At 44.5% G+C, this 23343-nt stretch overlaps 1 protein-coding gene across 1 annotated transcript in view; it reads right to left on the bottom strand.

Moving 5' to 3' along the window:
- Window positions 1-14522, bottom strand: part of IBA57 (iron-sulfur cluster assembly factor IBA57) — a 194097-nt gene extending 179575 nt beyond the window's left edge. Inside the window, exon 1 of the mRNA XM_069647055.1 lies at window positions 14120-14522. Within this exon, the coding sequence (XP_069503156.1) occupies window positions 14120-14379 (260 nt within the window). The 5' untranslated portion in view covers window positions 14380-14522. The remainder of the gene's footprint in view (window positions 1-14119) is intronic.
- Between the last annotated feature and the right edge of the window lie 8821 nt (window positions 14523-23343).

The following is a 23343-nucleotide window of genomic DNA, read 5'->3' as shown; positions in this document are numbered from 1 at the left end:
CTCCCTGCATTGGGGTACACAGGCAAAAGTAAGGGGTGGGACCATGCCCGGTCTGATAGCAAATAGGAGGGCCCATTAATACACCACCTGCTGCGTAGCCAGGAGAATACACAAGCCAGCAAGAATGGTGTTCATCCTCAGAAACGGAGGATACCCATATGAAAGAAAAAACAGGCATTGAAACAAGTTACCTGTAGAAGGACACCTGTACAGGAAACAATGGGAGAAATGCCGAGCTGTTTTATCCCCGCCTTGCTCCAGAGGAAGCAGTCTGGGTGGGATTTTAGAATACTGGAGACGTGAAAGTAGAATAGGCCATATCAGCCAAGTCACATATGTCACAGCGCCATACAGCTGTCAATCGCTGGAAGTTCACCGCCGCAGGAGCAATGCTTTGTGGGTATACGTTGGAATGCAAGGGTTTCTCGCCCGAAAATTGTGTTGGTCGTATAAGTAGGGGCTAGGTTTTTTTTTTTAAACCTAAGGCAGACGGCTCTCAAGGATGCAGAGAACCGCATCAGCGTTTCACTTATTATGGCTCATCAGTACACTATACTATGTTTTTGCCGGCGTTTGCTAAACACGCCGCAATGCTTCCACCACGAGGATATTAGACAGGTATGTTCACTACACAAATATCTATTTTAGAGCAAGGGGGTTGCCTGTCTCAGGAGACGGATGCGTCATACGTTCAAAAGTACACATTAAAAGTGCAGTCATTTGTAATCCAAGCTTTATAAAAATGCATGCAAATGAAAATGATAACCCATGTAATATGCAGGATGAACAAACTGACTTTCAAGCCTCGCTTCAAATCAAGAAAGTTATAATAGGGCTCCCTCTTGTGGCATACCACTGCGCTGGTAGAGAGCCAGACAAACACTCGTAAAGAAATAAGGCAGTCTCGGTACTACCAAATTATTTATGGGATAAAATCCCCCCAACCCTACGTAGAAGGATTTTGCAAGTCGCTGATGTGTTTTGTGACCAAATAGAGCAACGAGGCAATAGAAATATTTCCCTTGATAGAATCACGGAACTCGTATAATACATGGCCACAAACGGTTCTCCCCTTCAATGCCTGGCCTCTTGCTAAGTTAACAGATGTTCTAGTTGATGATACACGTTACCAAATGCAGAATCCGTTTGGATTAAAAACGGAAAACACGCTGCAGAAAATGGGCAGTTGAACATGCAGAGAATATACCATTTGTGATTTCAAAAAAACAACACGAGGGTGCAAAATGTGCACTCGCCACTAGTCAACGACTAGTGATAACGGACTTTTGGCGAGTAATGAATTGTGTGCTGCATGTATGTCTAGAATTGAGGTGGCTATTGACTAGGGAGGCTAGTAACATGCAAACTGAAATGTTACTTGGCATTTATATAGATCATTGGAATGACCTCAAAGCGCTGGTAGGTTGAACGCCCTCGGGAAACGTAGTTCTGGCCAGTAGAGATAGTGTCGTAGTGTGCGTGGGTGCACCAGATGTTTGCAGCTGATGTAAATGTTGGGTTGTAGCTGCATCCAAGCATTAGGTGTGGTGCTGGATATATCTGTTGGATGTGCGCAGTCTGGTGGGTGGACACCCAGACCGGGCTGTGGCTGCGTTAGCCTGAAGGATGCATATGTGAGCAACTAGACCGGAATGTGCTCAGCTAGCTGAGTTCTATTAGGGCATTGAGGTGTTCATGGTGTCGTATTCGTATGTGAACAGCTAGGCTGAATTAATCAGGGGCATAGCTGTGTTCTAGTTGAATTGTGGTGTATAGTAGAGAGTAGGCATAGTGATGTAGTACATGTTGCTTTGTATCAAATTTGGCTTATCATGAGAACATATTACAAAGGAATACAAACAATCCTGTGGGGAAATACATACTGAATTGGTCTACCTGGGAGCACTTAACTGATGAAGTTACTCGATATTTATTTTAAGTTTTAGAATTATTCTGGAGATCTTAGGGTAGTGAGTTGTAAATGTCAATGTACCTCCGTTAGCTCTTGATTCAATTGTACAAATATTATGAACTGATTTAGAACTTTTGAATGATTTTTAAAGGTGTTTTCGAATGAAATTTAGAATGTACTTGAAAATGTTAGCTATGCAGCTTGGCTTGCTCCGTTTTAGAAAAACGATAGATCTGGAAATAGGAATGAATTTTAAGAACATTTGAATGAATTTTTAGAATGTGTTTAATGTACGTGAAATGGTCTGTGAACTAAAAAACAAATAAATGAAATTAATGAATAGTTCTTAAAAATGGGATCTCCACAGGTCTTCGGACACCGAGTTGCTTTAAGCTGAGGAATACTTATATCATTTATTAGTGACCAGAAATTACAGGTGTTCGGCCACCAAATTCCTCAACATCATTCGGTACCATTATTAAGCGGTGGACCCTCAGCCAATTTTTATTGGCTTCGCTTTTTTCAATGGATGGTTTAACTCGAAGAAATCCATTGAAAAAAAACAAATTGCTATTTTAAAAAAAAATTTGGGGGGGGTCCCCCCAAACCTCCCATGTCCCTATGTTATCAACCCCACCACAACCCCCTCCCCACCTCTTTTCATACTATACCCGACCCTCAAGTATATTTCAATGAGTTTTTTCAATGGATTTTTTAAATCGCCAACATGTTTACCTTACTTTCAGCTCTCTGGTGTGCAGCAGGAAATATGCTTGGGTAATAATAGGACGGTCTCATGTTATGCGCCCTAGGGTAAAACCAGGGATACCACCCATTATAAACTGTGGTGTTTGAGAGACATTCTCATTGGATTGGTTACTCAGCATGACTTGGTCTATGCCTTCACTTCTTGTACAGGACATTTCTTTTGCATTCTTACGTGTTCTGTATTAGTGGGTGCTTGGGGATGGAGTAACCATCACTAACCTACAGACCTCAACCATCAAGCCTCTATCTTGCGACCCTCCAAGGGTAGCCAAAGGCAGGGGTTTTGCTAGGTATGGAAAATATCCGGGGCTACATCGATTGTTAGGACTCAGGGCTAGCTCGCCTTTTGGTTGTAGTCTCGGAGCTTCCATCCTGGGCTACAACAAAAAGCCTGGCCTAGTGATGCCTCTACCCAAAGGACACAGTGGTCGCTGGCCATACTCGATAGGCAAGCTTGTGTCTTTAGTTAACAGGTTCACAGCTACAGGCACTGATGGAGCCGAGAATGTGTCATCCACACGCACTCAAGGTACAGAGGCACACATTCACGAGTGACCTCCTTAATGCCAGAGGTGAATGATTACTCATGACGGGAAGAGTTAAGAGAAGACAAATGCACACACTCATCCATCAGTCACTTGTGCTGGCTGTGTTCTCATAGGTATGTAACCTCGCCAGGAGGAGCTAAAACCTTTCCACTGCTCATTCTCCATGAGGGAAGCAGAGAGAAGCGTGGGTCACTGAGGAGAATAGCCTATGCAAGTGTGTACTGGGAAATACATGACCTCTGAGAAAGAACACGCTTCCTCTCTATGCCTTTCATCAGAGCCCGTACCATATGCTCAAGACAAAGTGGATTTCAGTTTAGCAGAACACCTGCGCAAGCTCTTTAGAATATGCTTGCCCTTTCTGCAAGTAAAGTAAAAAGCTGTGCTTCACTCTCAGATTTCGCTAGTAAAAAAAAAGACAATTTCAAACTAAATAACGATTAGGGAAAAAAAACTATTTTCTAATAAAGTGCCCTGTGATGATTCATTCCCATAATTTACATAATTCTTGTATATGCAATCTAACATGAACAGGGGGTCTGCACAATGAATTGCTCATAACACTGGCTTAAGATGTGTGTTGTTCCTACAGATTGGAGTCTACTGAGAAGACACTCCTGCCCGACCGTTGCATGTGATTGAATGGAGTATTCTCATGGTAAACCCACAGTAGGAGATTTATGTATGGCATTTCAAGAATCATAGCTGTTTTTGTGTTTCTTCTAGTGGACGAGAAGACCGCCTACATGTCATTATTAATGAAGATAGTGCGTACGTTTGAACTGGTTCCCCTGAAGAAGTTCTTGTAGTGTTCGTATTTATGTTAAAAGGACAAAGCATGTTGGGCTTATAGAAAGCTGTATTGTAGAACAGTGTTGTTGTTTAATAAGATATTTCTATCACTAGAACCTTTCTGCCGTTTGCGAGAAGGATTCGCTCGTTTATTCAAGAGCAAGAGTTTAGAGAGAAACTATTCATGTTAGGAGTTCTCGTTCTTATATCCAACGCAGTTTAAGAGTATAGCACTGTAATTGACTTAATAAAGTCAGTATTTAGTCGTGTTTATAGCTTCTAGGTATTTTGACCTTGAGTTATACATTTGCACTTGCCACTTTGTCGTAATTATGTGTAATGTTTTCTAGATTTTGTGTGTTTTTATGAATTGATGCATGTTGCTAAATAAAATTGTTTAGATTCTAAATTTAAGGTTGCGGAGTTCTACAGTTCCTTATATGTTAGTGGACTCTCCAAAGGCGTTCTTGTCCAACAAAAGAGATTACAACACAACGGCAATGAGGTTCTCGAGTTTAGAAGTTGTTTCACAGGTCTGTCTTTGGGAATTTCTCATTGCCGTTAAAATTTTTTCCATACGACTCCATTTTGTTTTGTGTTGCTCATTACACATATCATTCCTGCTAAATCATCTTAGGGTCTTAAGTTCTCTTCTGCAACTCATCCTTCCTACATCTCTACACACGCTGCTCAACTGCATGCCTCTACATAGACCACATGCACTGCCTTGCGCTGGAGGATTCTCGGTGGTCTCTAGTCATTCAATGTAGCACGTCAACTCAATATGACGACCTTTGATGACTGCAGGGCTCTCGTACTACGGGGGAAGATTTCAGAGGCACCCGAGTGGAGATTAGTCAAATAATTGGAAAGGCTCCAGGGGGATAAGATGAACAATGCACATTCGTGGAGCATAGCTTCATTATTCCAATAGCTGACTGGGGCTGGGCCAGCCCACCCAACTCCATATGTTGGCCACATGCACACACGCATTCTAATCTTTCTGACCATTTTCCCATACTTTGGATTTTGGTCCCCCGACGGCATTACCTCACAAGCACATTGAGGCCATACTCATGGAATAAATGTGCTATATAAATGACAAACTAATCTACTACTGCTAATGTGTCTGGGGTTTTTCAAGTTTGACCTGCTTGGACTGATCCATATACTCTCTTCGAGAGGATATTGGTCGGAAACCTTTCCTATTGGTCTACTCAAGCAACCAGAAAAAATACCTGAAAAAAAAAAATCTATTTCTTTTCACAGAAAGGGAACCAGCATGTGCACAACACTAACAGACATCTAGACTGAGCAATACATGACTGGTCAAAAAAACCTATCAAAATCCAGACTTGGCAACCAATGAAGGAGTCCCTCAAAAAACCCTTGACTCAGTGGGTGAAGCCAGGGAGCTAGTTCATCAGGTCCACTGCACCCATCATTACAACCCAAAAGCCGCAAGCATCAATGGTCTCCTCCCTCTGTTCGTGGTTTAAAAAAAATACAGAAAATGAAGCAATGACTGCTGTTAACTTGTATTACAGAAATGGAGAATTTGAACAAGTTCTACCTCCCTGATCCCACCGACCCCCCCCTCACATGGACATGCCCAGTGATCAAGGAAGGTAGTAGACCTGTAGTAACATACACGTATCTCCCCTTACCAACTACATTGAATAGCTAGAGGCATGGAGTTCCCAACGTGCCCCTGAAATGTCCCCCACCTACACACACCAATGCACTCCTATAGACAGAAGGCACGGAGAGCAAACAGACATATTTGCCCTTACCCATGTCCATCAGTAGCAATTATACACCGACCTCGCCTCCACAGGACTGGCAAGAAATGGGTGGCAGGGCCTATAGACATGCAAAGCCACCCGCTCCGACCTCTAAGCATTAAAGCCCCCTCACGCTCCCCTTCATCTTCCTGCAGGAAAGGGGGGATGGGGGGTAGACTGATCCCCCCCCCCCCGCCCGACAATCAAACAGATAGTAATTGGGGGTCGGCCCAAAGATACCAGACAACGCTCCCACCTACCAGGATCACTCACCCCACAAGACACTGACATACTGTTCTAGCTCTCGGCTAGCAGGAGATGGCGACAACCAGAAATCCCTGACCCCTTACCTGACAATAAGACACATGTAGGAGAAGGGGAGGGGCCTGAAAGCACCTAACCCACCCCCAGACCAGGACCTTCCGCTATACCCACATAGCATACACTAATACCAAGACCACATACCCCCCTCTGACCACCTCACTGGCCGCAAGAGAATACCATTAGGGCCTCGGGTGTAGGTAAATGACAGATGGCCTTTAAAAATCCCAGGAAACACAACAACACTGCTCCTCATTATGTAAAACCATCATTGTGTATAGTGGCCTGGTTATTGTGAACACCTGTGATTGAAAGTGCAATAACTGCACAGCACATCTGCCAATCTTGGATGTGTGATCCTTGGGTCCCTTTTCTATTTGTATGTTAATGTGCCTAATTGACTGCCAAATGCGCATACCTCACAGGCATTCAAACAACTACATTCAAAGTGCTTTGAGGCCATCAGAATGTAACCCGGAGCTTCTACGAATTTGGGTGGCAGCGGTTTAACAATAGCAGCACTGATGCAATTTGGGTAGCTTTTATATATTTATTGTGAATGGTTTAATCATGGTTAACCTTACACATAGCACAAGTGTACAAAAAAACAAAACATTAAAAATTATTTCAAGTACATATTATATTTACAAAGGTGCCAAGTAGAGGTGTCACAGTATTGGTTTTATGGCGGTATGATAACCTTCTTGCGAAATTACGGTATAAAATGTTTATCGCGGTATAGCAGGTGGAGTTAACTAATCTTGAATATTTTCTTAAAGGTCATAAATTGCCAGCATTTAGTTACTTGTCTCTGCACATTTTTAGCTGATCCTCCAGGAATCTAAGGCGGCTGCAGATCTGGTCTTTCATAGCACTCACTCATTGATCGCCTTGACTAGTGGAAGTGTTAAAAGACACATTTTGAGCAATGAGCTTGCTGCTCAGTCACAGGTCATCGCTTTGAAAATCGTCCTCGACCTACATTATTTTGGAACCACATGGCATGGACATCATGACCCCTCGCTTTGTTTTGATAATGATTTATCCCATTAAAGGGAGAAAGGTCACTCATGTGAGGTCTGAAAGCCCATGTCATTGCGTTTCCTTTGTCAAAATGTCATAGCCAACACACTCACCGAAAGGTTGCATATTGATCAAGTCACTATAGCTTGTTCACCATCTGCCAGGTGTTTTATCAAGGTTTGAAGTTAGAGTCACCACTGACCATGTAATCCTAACAGGACAGCATTCAGTGGGCGCTGTTGATTGCTTTCTGAAATACATGTTCATGTACCTTCTTAAAAATAGTGGCACAAAAAAAGTTTTGAAAATGACAAAATACATATCGGCACAAATATGGCTTAGACTACCACATCAAAACACGCCAACCAAGGGGAAACAGGGTTCATGTGAATGAAGCCATAGAATGGATCAATGGAATAAACTGCACACTGTAAAGGAGCTAAATGTGGGGATAGACCAGGTCAAGGAACATGACAAATATTCAATCAATCTTTAATAAACACATATTCAATTACCATACAAATGATAACAGCATAAAAACACATAATCAATGCTGAACATATCCAGTTAAAGTGCATATTAATTTAGTAGCCATCCTAAGATGTAAGCATGAGTGCACTGTACATAACATAGTTCAAAAGTACATAACATCCGAGGACAGCAAAAATCCCCAATTGGTGCCCAATCTGTATTCAAAAAAAGTTTTTTATAACCAAAATTAAGGCAGAAAAGGGGAAAGAGAAAGGTATACAAAAATTGAAAAGGCTTAAAGAGTTATAAAGGGCAACACGTCCACGCAGACCAGGATAATCAATATTTTCTGCGGGATAAAGGAGGTTGTACACTAATCAAACCAACCAATTCATTATTGAAAACAGACAAGCAGGATAGCATCAATATATACTGCAACAAAGCCAATACTTGTCTCCAATCTGACCAAAGTAGTCAACAACCAGTACCGGGTACAGCTCCCAACCGTATTGTGGGCTGTACTGGTATCTAACGCAGGTAGTTTCGACGACTGAATAACAGTGTCTAAGCTGTCTGTCTCTCACCCTAGCAAGAGAGAGAAAGCTTGACAATCGTCTTCCTCAGGACAGGACAGATTAGGTAATTAATTCTAAAATCTAAACAGACAATTTCTCTTCATTTAAATATTCAAGAGACACTTATGGCCAAGCAATACAAAAGTGTCTTGAAGTTATTCCATGTATCCAATCTTCTTCAAATGGTTCTTCCTTAATTCACCAGGATGATCAATGTGTTCCATATTCACCAGGATGATCAATGTGTTCCATCTTCAAAGGGAGAAGAAGTTCCTCTTGAATATATCCAAAAGTAGCAATCAAAGTAGAGCGAAATTCTCTTGATAGTGCACCCTTCGGATCTTATCAGGGTGCAAAATATTCAGGCTGGATGGGGAAAAAATCCCATCACCTGGTAATCTTGAGCAGACCAAATCCAGGATGACTTCTAAAACACTGCTTCTGTGCACATGCTTGCTGTGCTTCTATGGCTACTTGCCAGGCTCACTTTGCTTCTGTGCACATGCGCACTGTGCTTCCACTGTGCTAGACCACCACATCACCACAGCCCCATCATTACCATTTTCCCTAGGTCTGGGCGCATTAGAACCCTCGTCATGTGATTTGAGACTGAGGAATGCTTTCATGGGTGGTGTCACAAAGGATAGACCTGAGAAATCTCACCCCCATTGCTCTGGATACTTCAAATTGAATGTAGAATCTGTCCTGACTCCTTGAATCCAGTGCCATATGCAGAAGGCAGGTGAAAGATCAAGCGAAGCAACAACTCTAGTGCCAATGTGCAAATCTACACAGAGGACAGTGGGGGGGGGGGGTGGGGGGGTGGGGGGAGTTTATATACTAGCACAAAGCACCGATAGGCCCAGTGGTCATACAGTCTACAGAGATAACGTTTTTTTGTGGACATGCATCAGAAGGGCCCCCAGTTTATTCTTCTTTGAATTCTGGGATGTGTAGTTCCCCATCTTTGAAATTGGTGTGAAAACTACAAATGGGCTGATCTTTAACCAGACTCTACTGATCGCAGAGAAAGAGCGGTCAGAGCATCAAAGCTGCATTTACTAATGTGGCCTCACTTTCCCGATGCTCTTGTCTGCCAAACAAGGCCTCCTTTGCAGACGCCACAGTGCAAGATCCAGACTGCGCAGCACTTGCTTACTGCAGCCTTTCCATATCAGACTGAAAAGCTCACTTAATAGCTGCAGGCCCTAAAATGGTATACCGGTATAGACAACGTGCCAGTTATTATAGCTCAATTAAGCTGTTCACGGTATCTATAACAGTATACTGGTATACAGTTACACCCCTAGTGCCAAGTTACCGATACATATTCACAGAAGTCTTGAAACCAATGTCCATTTGGATACAAAATGTATGGTTAGTTGTGTACCAAAAAATAAGAGAAGATCCTATAAAAATGTAAAGTGCTTAGTGCTAATTCACAAGAGCAAGAGCCAGCTTGTAAACACAGTGAACGTTTGGCACATTTTAGTGATTTAATGACCATACAATAGCGATCATATCAATTGGATTTCAAAATGTTAGTACTGCTATTGTAAGGCGTCTCATGAGCACTCACCAGCCTCTCCCAACACTCTTCCGTGGTATGCGGGCAGGCACCTGTAAGCCATGCGAACACCGGGTAAAGCCACTCTGTGCAGATACATTAATTCACTCATGTGTTAACTCCAGTAGTACACAAAATAAAACCCTACAATGAACTGCTATTTTCCTTAGCCATTAAATGCTTTAAAGTGTCACGGAAAGCATTTTAGAACAAAAGAATTTTAAAAGCTTACGATGAACAATTACTGCAGTGTCAGCTGGAATTCTGCTGTGATAGTCTTCCCGCTCTAAACATTTCCATGGGCATATCCAAAAATGCATAGTGACAACGGGCTGCAATTTGTATCCACAGAGATTAGTAGTTCATTTGCTGCAAAGTATTGTCAACCCAAGGATGTAATTGTATAATCCCCAGCTAACCGATTGGTGTGGTGTGTAGAGTGTAAACAGAGTTTGCAGTTACCCTTGGCGAGTGGCTTATCTTATTATATGATAAGAAACATAAGCAGGCGAGGAGAGATTGTGTTGGATGAGGGCCAGATAATGTCGGTGTTCAGATGGATTTCTAAAATCTGACCTAGTGGGCAGACGTTTAGGAGGCCACCCTAGGTTAGTGGAACCGGGGAACCTTCTGGACAAACCAGACCAATCTACGGTAGCTTGGCAGGCGGTCAAGACTAAGGGCCCGATATCATGGAACGTTTTCCTATGGGATTGCGCCATTATCAAACACTTCCATGAATCGGGCCCCAAGTCTCAGCAGGGGTGAGCGTGATCGGAAGCCCACAATGAGCACACATTAAAACGCCACAGATTTCTCAGACAGATGTATATCAAAAATACATTATAGGCCTTTATAATAAAACACACACAGTTAAACCACAGTAATAAAACAGTTACCACACACGCTTTTCACTATGTAACATATATACAAAAAAGCGTTTAGCCTAATGCTGATGAAAGGGGAGAAAATAACCACAACCTGCAATAGAAAGGGGAACGTTCAAACACAGATGATATCGCATTTGGCAGTTCTTCGAAGTCAATCCCGATCTTATGCAGTCCAGCCCCAAGAAGTGCTGAACGTGCGTAAAGCCGGTTCTCGTCAGGGAGCTGTAGCTGTTCAGGAAGGGAGTTGAGGCGATGAAGCATAAAGCCCAATTCCTTGAGGAAGGTCTTCCCTTGCAGTCGGAGTTCGGGAATAGCGGGGGTGCGGAGGCTAGCCCAGCTATGGCAAGTATCTTTTAAGGGATTCTCATGTGTAAAAACAGATGGATGTGCCATGGGGGGCCACCACCGGTAAGTGATGAAAATACTCACCAACCCTCAACACAGTCCAGACCAAACTTTGCCAGTCTAGTCCACTTTGCTAGTAGGTTTCACCCCAGCAGTTACAGGAGGCTCTGGCTCTTAGCGGCTGAAGGACAAGATGATCATCCGTGGCGCGACAGTAGTCTTTTTTCAGCTCTTGAAGAAAGGAGAATGATAGTTCCAGTGGAGAACGTCTCAGGACACGGTGAGGCAGGTCGGCAGGCATTTACAGCGACAGTCACCACAGCGGGGCGACACATTGACCGCAAATGCTTGCGGCGTGGCACACGCTCATAAATAGCGACCCAGAGGAGCTATGACGAGTTTGTCGGGGGAGAGCCTAGGACTCCTGTACGATACCCGGGTTTGAGCTGGTCAGTACACTGGCTAGCCCAGGACAACTTCTGATGCTCTTTGCGAGGGTAAGTAGGAGGTGCCAAGAGTAGTTGGTCCCACTAACCCAAAGGGTCGAAGCGCCCTTGCAGGCCTTCTTGGTATGATGCAAAAGCAGGGCTCCGATGGGAAAACATCAGGGTGCCAAACATTCTAGCATGCCCAGCGGTTTCACAAGTCTGCTACTTCATTCAGGATACTTGGCTCCTGCTGTAGTTCAGGGTGAAATTCAGGTGATCGACCTGGTATGGATACAGAGCCCCTTCGCTTACCCAAGATTTGTTTCACGCCCGACAGCAATTACCTCCTGTTCCTCACCTGAATCTTCTTCAGAATAAAGTGGAGAGGATTCTGCATGAGATGCCTCCTTGTCTTTCTTCTTCTTCAAAGTCTTACTCTCTTTATAAAGATATGGCTGCCACAAGCGAGGCCACTATGCCAGTCTAGAGTACAGCCCTCGGGACAACCAGGCTGGGGAAAAAGCCTGATGGGCTCTAAAAAACTAACATAGGTGATGTTTAGCTGGTCTCTTGTAGGAAGCGTTCCCTGGAGTATATTGCAGCTGTTCCTTATCCCAACTGGTATGCGTAGCAGGTAACTGAGAAGGGGAGTCTAGCAGCAAAGGCGCAGGGCATAAGAAATGACAGGAAGTTCTTTTAGCTGGTGCTGCATCAGAGCGACTGGGGAGAATCCAGGGGAGTGAGACCTGCGAGTGTAGGCAGACAGAGAAAAGAGCAGGCGAAGCGACCAGGAAAAGGCTACAGCGCTCTGTGCCCCCCGAAGGTAAACCAGTATGGGAGAACAGAGAGGGAGAGCAGAGAGCAAGCAGGAGAATACCAGGACTAGCGTTTTACCATGGAAGTAAGTGAATGGGTTGCAACGTGCAGCGTCCGTGGAACAGAATGCTTTTGATTAGACAGGCGGTGGCCATCTTGAAAAGAACTAACCCTACAAGTCATGGTCCAAAATAACATAACGAAACGCTAATGGCGGAGCACCCATCTCCTCCATAAGCGCCAGGAAGGGAATGATGTGACAGCACCCAAATCTCAGACAACCAATGGAATATCTGCTCTTTTGCATGCACACCAGGCATGGCCCAATTGTGGCCCACAGTGGTTCCAGTCATTCAGGCCTAACAGACATACTGGCACCAGTAGTGTGGATTGGGACCAGACAGTCCCAAACCTCTTTCTGGACACTAGCACAGGTGACGGGCAGTAGTTTTTGCAGGAGGCTGCATGCTCAAATAAGGAATACCCGGGTCTGCTCGAACTGGGGGAAGGCAAAGGGACAAAATGGCCAAAGGGCAGAACAAAAGACTTTGTGGCACAGCCATTTTCGTCACTGGCCACAGTCTAGGGCCAATTACAGTTAAACACGGTATGGTCCATGTTAAAAGGCAGGTTGCAGGATTTCTTCAGGTAAGTTTATTTCCAAGTTCTTAGTTACATATCCACATGAAGACATAAAGGACATAAGCTGTGACAACACCGGCTCCCATGACCCAGGGCCAGCCAGCTGTAACAGCCTCTACACAGAACACCGACTCCGAATATTCCATCATCCACACAAACATTCCACATGACATCTCAAGCTACCTCACCTCAGACAGGCACAATACAACAGTCCATAAAAACAAAGAAAAAATACTTTAAAAATAAACAGCTGCCACCAGTTCGTCCTAGGCACACTTGTACAAACACCAAAAAATCCTTAGAGGTTGGCTAGGGCCATAAAACAAAAGGACCCCTAGGCAAGGGCAGCTCCCAATAAGTGGAATGGTTATGTTTTAGGGTGAGCCCATCAAAAGCCATCATTACGTCAAGCATAACCTTGGTTCCCCTGTTGTAGTGCACAATTGAATTTTATATTTAAATTTCTTTCTCATGTTCCACTTATTATCCTGAACGCTTTATTGTCATATGTGAAGTTTTGGAACACATAAGATGTATGCGTCACATGCATACATCAATTCAATTATTGCCCTTCCTGAACTCGTCACATGCATACATCGATTCAATTATTGCCCTTCCTAAACTCGTATGCACAACATTATATTGAATGATACAAACTATTAGGCGTTTAATTATCTGATAGGTCTTGGGAAGGGCATGCGGTGGAATGGAACTCGTGTTATAATATAGAACCCGAAAGCGGTCTAGTTCCAAATGATGTGGGCAGGGTTCTGGAAGGCATGGGGTGAGAAACGGTTGCTGCAGAAGGATTGTCAGTACGGTGTATATGAATAAAAAATTGTTATATGTACATGCTTAGATAATATGCTTTCACCGAGGATGTCTCCTGCCATTGTCATTTTACAACACCGATCCTCCAATGAGGTCTCCTGCCACAGATATTTTATATCAACTATTCATAGCTTTTCATCTGACATTTAGTGTTTCAGCTCCTGTTTGCCAGTCCCTCGATAATCTGCAGCCAATAACCACCTCATTGCATTCTTTTGCCTTCATTACAATGTAACCACCCCATGGTTGCATCTGCTTTTACCAGTTATACGGCAAGGTGGATCCCCCAAACATCATGTTGAAAGGTGCTACTCACCCGCCCATACGCATCCTTCATTACGCACTTTTATAAACTGTACCTAATTATATCATGTTGAGCATACGCCTCACTTACAATGAGACTCACCTATACAGTATGACGTCATAGAGCGTTCTGCCTCCTACATTGAGGATGTGTGCGTAGAGAGAGCGCCTGTCTTCCATGTGCATGTGATGGACATCATTTGTCAGGAGACCCTGAAGAAAGGTCTCTGTGTCAGGACCCTGTACACGCACCAGGCCACGGCTTGTTAGCTGGAAGCATGTAAGCCCCCTCCGGCAAACGGCCCAGCACACTGGGAATAGCCGCCGCAGTGCGTGTACCGACCGCGCCGACAACATCCTCATGCTGCAAAAAGTTCCAACAACTCTTATGATGAGCGCGATAAGCTGCCATCTCTCACAGCCGAAATACACTTCCGGGGTAGGTGGAAACTGCTACCGGCACAGAAGACCTTAAGCTCAATGCTACATTCCAGACGTGACACTTTCCTTTCAGCACAAGTAGCTATGAGGTTTAAGCATACGGTCGCTTGTTGCCAGCCACTTCTGAATAGTCTCGATGGGAAATTGGCGGCCATCTTGGAGTGGCATAGTTCCCATTCTATATAATGGAAATGATCAACTTGCGTTCGCCATAACGATATTACTTCGGTGCAGTTTGGGATTTTAGGTACCGATCATTAAAAAATATTATAAACGTAATTTGTATGTAAGGTAATGAATTAATTATGCCTTTAATTTAATTTCTGGATACTGATAGTTGAATAACACAAAGGGGTCAGATAGTGATTGAGAGCTATTAAAGGGGCTGCCGCCACAGACATGTGGTGTGTTCACCTGCAATACAATTAATAACATATTTCCTAAAGCTCTCCAGACCACATTGCAGTTGCTTGAAAGTGCTATGGCGAAAACTGACACATCATACCTTTTGACATAGCTCTCAACCTTTTCTGTCACCAAGGCGGGTGAAAACACCCAATTTTCTTTTTGGTGGGTGAGAGCCCATAGAAGTGAATGGGCATATGAGGGACTTGGCGGGTGATTCAGTTGCTTGCAAGGCGGGTGAAACCCATCAAAAGCGGGTGTGTTGAGAGCTATGCTTTTGAGTTGCTTGGGAAGGTGAAAACAGAATTTTGTTTTGAGGGCATGATCCATTGATGCCTGTGGAGGGGGAAGGGAAGGGTGGGTGAGTGAACTATGTAAGAGGGAAAACTGTGGGTGGCCTGTTGGATCCACGGCAGCTTTTAATGGGAATGTTGTAGGTGAAGGAAAAAATATGCAAAAATATATATGCAGACAGGCCAACATTCCGACTCACCTGGGAGGGAGATTTAATCAGAGAAATCGGGAGTGGCACATTTCCCCATAGGGATGCATTGGGGCTAGGAGTATTTTAGGCGGGAGACGTGAAAAATAGCAATATTTTTTCACGAAAAGTCGAGAGTCTCCCGCCTAAATCGGGAGGGTTGACATGTATGATATATGAAACCATAGCTCCCAACTCACCCGCTTTTGGCGGGTGTCACCCGCCTTGAAAGCAGATGAATCACCCGCCAAGTCTTTCATACGCCCATTCACTTCTATGGGCCTCTCACCCGCCAAAAAGAAAATCGGGTGTTTTCACCCGCCATGCTGACAAAAAAGGTTGGGAGCTATGTGAAACAGAGAAATTTATTATCAACCTGCACAATATGCTGCTCATTGAGACCAACTGCATCCATCACAAAAGTACAGTATCATACATGCCAACATTCAGATGTACCTGGGAGGGACATTTCTACAGGGAAATCGAGAGACATACATTTCCCCATAGAAATGCATTGGGGATACAGTTATTTCAGGCTGTAGACCATGAAAAATAGCAATATTTGTCACCGAAAAATCAGGAGTCTCCCGCCTAAATTGGGAGGGTTGGCATGTATGCAGTATTGTCATAGCTCACAACTCACACACTTTTGGCGGGTGTCACCCACCTTGTAAAGGGCTGACTCACCCGCCAAGCCTACTGCACGCCCATTCATTCCAATGGGCGTCTCACCCGCCAAAAACAAAATCGGGTGATTTCACCTGCCCTTGCAACACAAATGGTTGAGAGCTATGTATTGTTGGGACTGGACCTGTGTTCACACAGGACAGCCATGATCAGTGCTGGGGGCACCCAGCAGACACCAAGAGTGCCATGGTCACACAGTACAGACAGTTGCACGGATCACCCTAATTGCCGTGGTCACACAGCAAGACATCAGCTGCCGGGAGCTCCCGGGCTAGGAGCTGTGCTGTGATCACACTGCAGGACAGTGGCCTGAGGGCTCCCAGGGGGCGGCAGGACCGTGGTCACACAGCATCAACCCTCAGGCCCAACAATGAGACACAAGACAGAAATGCCATTCATGGAGTCTGCCATTGTTCTGGCGCACGTGCCGCATACATGCCAAAATGCTCGACCAGCTGGGAGGGTTATTTTGCAATTAAAATCGGGAGACAGGAATTTCCCCATGGGTTTGCATTGAGGATTTCGTTATTTTAGGCGGGAGTAAGTAAAAAATAGCAATATTTTTCATCAAAAAATCAGGAGTTTCCTGCCTAGATCGGAGGGATGTCATGTATGGTTCCGGCCAAGGCTCCTTTTATTCGCAGTCATGACATCGTCATGACACATATCCTTAAAGGGCCAAACCTCACACTCCTCCTTTTTCATAACAAACATAACAAAAACAATATACTAGGACATCAAATAAAACAAGAGTCACGGACAGCAATACTTGGTCCACTTAGGAACCATGGGAAAAAACAATAACTACATACATTGAGACTCAGTCAGTTACAAACATTAAAACAAACATCAACCACTCTTTACATATCTTGTGGGTGATGATTGGAGTGGGTGGACTGCTGGTGGCGTGTTGGTAGGTCTATCACACTCTGAGGAAACTTTATTCAGTGGGGGTCAAGGGAAAACGTATCCCAACGGGCCACACCGTTGTCTGTCACTGGAACCATATTAAGCATGCGACAATCTGCGGGATCACAGCTTCACACACACACTTAATTACTGGGACAACTTTAAGCACATCAATGACATGCAGGCTCATCCAAAGTACATATTTACTGAGTCCTCTTTGAGCATTAGTGGGGCTGCAGGCAACCGGTTTGACCGTGCACATATCAGTCCAGGATAGTTGAGAGCACAGTTCATGAGCCGGCAAAGCTGCACCCAGGGCAGCAGCTGTAGTCCTTTGATGGTAGGGTAGGCAGCTGCTAGACACCGGTAGTAGGGTGTCTGGGCTGCGCCACTTATGTGCTCCCCCAGGCTGGAGTTACTTTCACTACTTCTCCCTTCGATCAGCTCTGATCCCAGAGTGTGCAGGATAGCACCACTTTCATTTTCGTTTTTTTGTTTCTCACTGCTCCGGTGCTCGGTGCAGACACACTTTTTCTCCCAATTAATGGTGACATAGATGAATATCAGATAAGGAAGGCAAAGCCAATGGAAATCAGTCATCCAAAGCTGAAGTTAGATCATTCCTGACAGCAGCATGAAAGTCACCTGTTTCCTTGTTATGGATTTGCTGTAAGTAAAAGAGCGGCATAGGAAGTGGGCTCTTTGTCCATGGTAATGTGACATGGCAAACAGGTGAATGTCCCATTACACTGTATTCTGAGCTGTGTGACTTTGCCTGTCCCTTGTTGCAGCTTCTGAGATGAGCTGATTGTTTGCATTGCCACCTTTGGTGGATGAGCCGTCTGTCAGGAAATTCACGAATACAGAGATTTGCTGAATCGTTTTTAAATATTTTATCTGCACAGATAATATTTTCTGTACATTCCTTTGAGAGACTTTCTGGCACATCACCATCTCAGCTTGAAGTGTTACAGAAGTGCACTCTGCATCCTGAGTTGAAGCCTGAGGTGTGCGATCTCTAATGGGACCTTACAGTTTCACCCTTTCCTTTTGCCCCCATCTTCATGGCCACGGAGCGCATCTTGGTCCGGGATCACACAGGGGGGCTTCTGTCTATTTTTCCAATCTCTGATTCTAGAGCACAGGCGATTTCACTGCTCAGCAGCCTGGGTCATTCAGGGAAGGGGCACACTTCATATCCGACATCAGAGTCTGCCGCTATTCACAAGGCATAATTTTAAACAAACACGGCTGCTGTGTGACTTGTTTTTCATTTTCCCAAGTTCTGAAACCCAAAGCAACACAGAAACTCACCACCTGATGCCCGGTCAAACACAGGGAGAGCAGCGGCACGGCAGGGTGCAGGCCCTGATCAGTGCTGGGGGGTAATCAACAGACACCAAGAGTGCTGTGGTCACACGGTACGGACAGTTGCAGAGATCACCCTGATTGCCTTGGTCACACAGCAAGACATCAGCTGCTGGGGGCTCCCGGGAAAGCAGCTGTGCTGTGATCCCTGGTTACACATGCTGATCTGGGGGCAGGACTGTGGTCACACAGCGTCAACCTGCAGGTCCAACAATGAGACACGAGACAGAAGTGCCATTCATGGAGTCTGTCGTCGTTCTGGCGCATGTGCTGGCCGAGGCTTCTTTGTTCACAATCAATCATGACACTGTCATGACACATATCCTTAAAGGGGAAAACCCCACAAGTATGTTTTCCTAGCTTCATGACGTCAGAGGTAAAAAATGTGGACAGTCAGTTTGGTGTCCTGCGACCTGCCACCAGCTCATGAGGAGTCAGGTGATGGTCTGGGCCTTGCAGAATGCGCAGGGCAAAAAGAGCTAGCGGAAGACAGTACAGCCAGTCCTTATGCAATGTGTCATGCAATCTTGCTATGCAGTCCTTCAGAGGCCATGGAGGGGGTCCACTCTACTATTTGCTTGTTGGTGGTAGGCCGAACAAAGCTTATGTCTAATGCCTATTAGATATGTTATTTTTGCAAAGAGCTAATTTGTGAAATGAGGTCCATTATCGGATCTCGGCACCTCGCAGACCCCCCATTAGGGGAACACTTCGCGTACAAGGAATTTCGCTGCTGACATAGCATCTGGGTGGGTGCATAGTCCTGCTTCTAGCATCTGGAGAAGGGATACACCACCGCAATTACATATTTGTACCGCCTGCATGTTTGTGCCATATTAATATAATCTATATGCAGGTGTCTAAATGGGCCAGTTGGGCGGGGTATGGTTCCTCTTAGGTTCCTAAGTGTATGGCCTGCTGTATATTTCTGACAAGTTGCACACTTGATGATGAAATTTGCCACATGTTCATGCAGGTTGGGAACAAACCACTCCCTGGAAATCTGTACTGCAATGCACTCTTTGGAAATATGTGCTGGGTAGTGTAACTGCTCTACCGCTACTATGAGTAATTCTAGTGACATTACAGGCTTTCCTGTGTTACCCTGTCACCACATAAGATCTATGGTGCACAGTGAACAGCCCCTCTTTTCCCACAATTACTGCTCTTCTGGTAATGCTCGCCCTTGTATCTCAATTAACTGTGCTATTGGCAGTACATTGTAACTTTCCGTCACTGCCATCATTTTTGCATGTGGTTTCATGAACTTTGGTACCTCCACTGTGTCTGGTAAATATGCTGTACGCTTGGCCTCGATGTCTGCCGCTGCGTTTCCGTGAGAAATTAAATCTGAGCCTCTAGTGTGTGCTAAGGACTTTACCACAGCAACCTCTGATTACTTTGATAATGCATAAATCAATCTTTATAGCAGTGCGGCAAGCTATACGGGTGTACCGTCAGCATGCAGGAAACCCCTCCTTGTCCACTGTGGCAATCCAGAATGCACTGTGGATGTTACATAGGCGGAGCCAGATTACACAGTAACTTCCTCATCTTCATATATCCATAGTGCCATAATCATTGCCACTTATTCTGCTGATTGTGCTGAAAAATGCACTGGAATCCTTATGCTTTCAACCGTCTCAAACTCCCCTTTGTCTTTTACTCTTGCTACGGCTGGTCCCTTCATTCTTGTCCCTGAATGCTGGTCTATTATTGAACTGCCATCAACAAAACAATGTACTCCTGTTTCTAAAGCCAACTCCTTGGCGCAAAGTACCTCATCATGATAGTCTGTGTATGTTGTACAGGGATGTACGTTGTAATATCGTATCCCAAAAGATCGAATTACAAAATCACAGAGCCCACTAGCCCGCATTTTGTAATTCGATCTTTTGGGATTTTGGCCGTTTGTCCCCTGCATTGTCAATAATATATGTGGGGGACATCCCTGCAACCCCGCAGCCCATAACTCCGAACTGGAGGTGCAGGTGACACCCCCGCAATCCCCACATCCCTGTTCGGTATTATGGGCTAAGATCTTATCTACTATGCTGAATGCGCTCTAAACGTGCATTCGGCATTTTAGATACAATCATTTTGTGCAATATCGTTGTACAGTCATGAACATAATCATATTCCTGCACGGGATATGCTGTGTATTTAGCTGGATGTACTACATGGCATCTAACAATCTTAATGGATGGATTTATTAGAATGACCCCATATCCTGAGGCCCTCTGTGTAGTCAATGTGCTTTTAGGTTTCTCAAGTATTGCAAAAAGTGCATGTTCCACGTATAATGTCACTGAGCAGCCCATCATCACAGTGGACGATTTCTCAACTGCGAATGCTTCTGCAGCTAAAGCTTGTTCACATGGTTAATGTTCTTTTATTACTGGGTCTAACACCTGCTCTAATATGCCAAAAGTTTATGTCTCATTGAAGTCTTTTGTGTGAGGACAGCCGTCATCACTACTCCATTGCAATGGGAGAAAACAAACAATTATGCTTTGTAATCTGGGATTCCTAACACATGTGCCATACTTATAGCCTTTTTTGTCCATCAAATGCACTACTCATTTGCCTTGTCCATTGTATGGGATCTTTGCGTTTCTGTGCTTCCTTTAGCTCTTCTAACAGTGGTCAGATATATGAGCTGTAGTCAAATACCCATACTCTGCAATAATTACATAATCCCAAGAACTGTTGCAACTCCTTCATTGTATTTGGATGAGGTGTATCGCTGATGGCATCTGCTCTTTCAGGTGTCACGAGCCTCCCTTCTTTTGATATTATTTGGCCCAAATAAAGTACTTCTTCCTGACAATATTGCATTTTCTGTTTGTCAACCTTGTATCCTTTTCAGCTAGCAATGTCAATAGTTTTACTGAGTCATTTCTGCACTGTTCCTGAGAGTCGCTGCATACAAGCAAATCATCTACATATTGTATGATGGTACTGGGAGTTTTTGTATGTTCCCCAAATCCATCTGCAGCACCCTGTTAAACAAACACACTGGGCGATTCACAGTACCCCTGTGGAAGACGACAATGTTCCAGTCTTCATCCTCTGCAGGTAAATGCGGTTAAATACCGCAAATCTTCATGGAGGGGTATACTGAAAATACATTTTTCAGATCAATAACTGTGAAATGTGTGGCTGTGGGAGGTATGTTAAACAATACCATGGCAGGATTAGGTACCACCGGAATTTCACACTCTAAAATGTTGTTCAAGGGGAGTAAATCTTATATGAATCTCAAGGACCCTCCTCCTGAGATTCTTTCACTCGGTACACAGCAGTGTTGCAAGGAGACTCTAATGACACTATCACTCCCTGTTTCATGAGCCCATTTATGGTTTCATAAATACCCTCATCTGCTTCTTTCGACATTGGATATTGTTTCACTTGAGGTAATATTGCCCCTGTCTTCAAATTTATGGTCGTCTATAGTTTGCTGGGTACCTTTGCCAAATATTCTTCCATAAATGATGGTACATTTTTCGCTAGCATTATTTATTGTAGCACCTCTGTATACTCTATTCTCAATTGACATGTTATGCTTCTCTCAAACAGTACCTCATCATCAGAGTCACTGTCTTGAAACAACTCATCTGTCAGCTCAGTCAGTCTGTGTGCTGCATCAAGTGCTATTACTGTGTACCAACTCACACCTTCCTCATCAGTGCTGTGTAAAATCACTCTGTCCTCCCTCACTCCTGCCATCTCTAGCTCAATTGTAACCAGTTCCACTACAGTTACATCTATAGGTATCTGTGTTCTGAATGAAAAGTCTGTGGTAGTCTCAATAGCTGTCCCTCAATGCGGAGAAGCCATGCTAATATCACTTGTACTCCATAGAAAAATATTTCAGGATCCAATGGTACACTCCTCTGTACCCTTTGTCCATAAAAGGCTTGTATGTATTATTGTACTGTCTGTAAATGTATGCCTGGTGTAAAGCATTTCATACCGACCTCTGTTAAAAATATTGACATATTAAGTTTGGCCATTAGATCTCTTCCCTATATGTTAACAGGTGTCTTCCTGGAATACAGGAATGAGATAGCTACTGCCTGCTCTCCTACTGTCACAGGCAAACTGTTAGTGAAAGGAACCAAATTCGTAGCCCCAGAAATGCGTTGAGTGTCCATGAATATTCCCGACATTGGAAATCTTCCCTCTCTGACACATGATTTTGGCGCACCAGTGTCAACTAAGGAAGAAAGTGTCTGGTCGCTGTTAGGAAAGATTTCTTAATTGTGGGTAATTTTCCTTCCATCTGGCAACCCCTAAACCCTTTTCTGTTGTTTTCACCATGATCTAGACTTTGCCAGAGAAGTGCAGCCTTCTGTCGCACTCCTCTGAGCTTTCGCTCCATTCTTACGGGGAAACTGACATGCCCTTAAAACAGTCAGTACCAGGAAACGTTGTTTTCCGTAGTTTCTTTATCATGTTGCAGCGTTCGCGCAACATGGCACAAGAGGGCACTGTAAGCTAAGTTACTGCTCTCTTGGGTCTCTAGACTTCTACAGGCCCTAGATACTCTCTTTGGATTGTAAATGAATGGTGCAAGTGAATCAAGGACGGGATTGGTGGCAGCGATCGTTTCTTGTGTTTTTGAGCTCCTTTTGGCATTTTAAGCGCGTTTCTCGCGCTTAGCCCAAAATGGTGGCCTGGCTTCCAAAATGGCCAGACCACGAGGCTCTTTGTCCTGTCCGCTGACTGTCTTGCCCCATTCACCTCCCCCCAGGTCGAGCCGACCCGGGGCCTTCCTTATTTGGGCATGTACTTTCCCGCGAAACACAGATGCTTTCGCTGGCTTCTACAGGCCCTGTGTGTGCCTCCAGGATGTGGGCTGGGATGTCTGGTCCCAATACACATCCTGGGCGCCAGAGAGTCTAGGGTGGTGTGAATGCCTGGGACCCCCATGGTCCGTGATAGGTCCACATATGGTTTGAGTGTTTTATGAGCGGATCTCCCATTGGGTCCCCTCCGTTTTGGCGTGAAGGGAACCGTGGATAAGAGGGGGC

This window comes from Ambystoma mexicanum, chromosome 2q (assembly GCF_040938575.1).
Source record: "Ambystoma mexicanum isolate Mex_15411 chromosome 2q, UKY_AmexF1_1, whole genome shotgun sequence".
Classification (NCBI taxonomy): Eukaryota; Metazoa; Chordata; class Amphibia; order Caudata; family Ambystomatidae; genus Ambystoma; species Ambystoma mexicanum.
The sequence above is the reverse complement of the archived record's forward strand: the minus strand, read 5'-3'. Positions and strand labels throughout refer to the sequence as shown.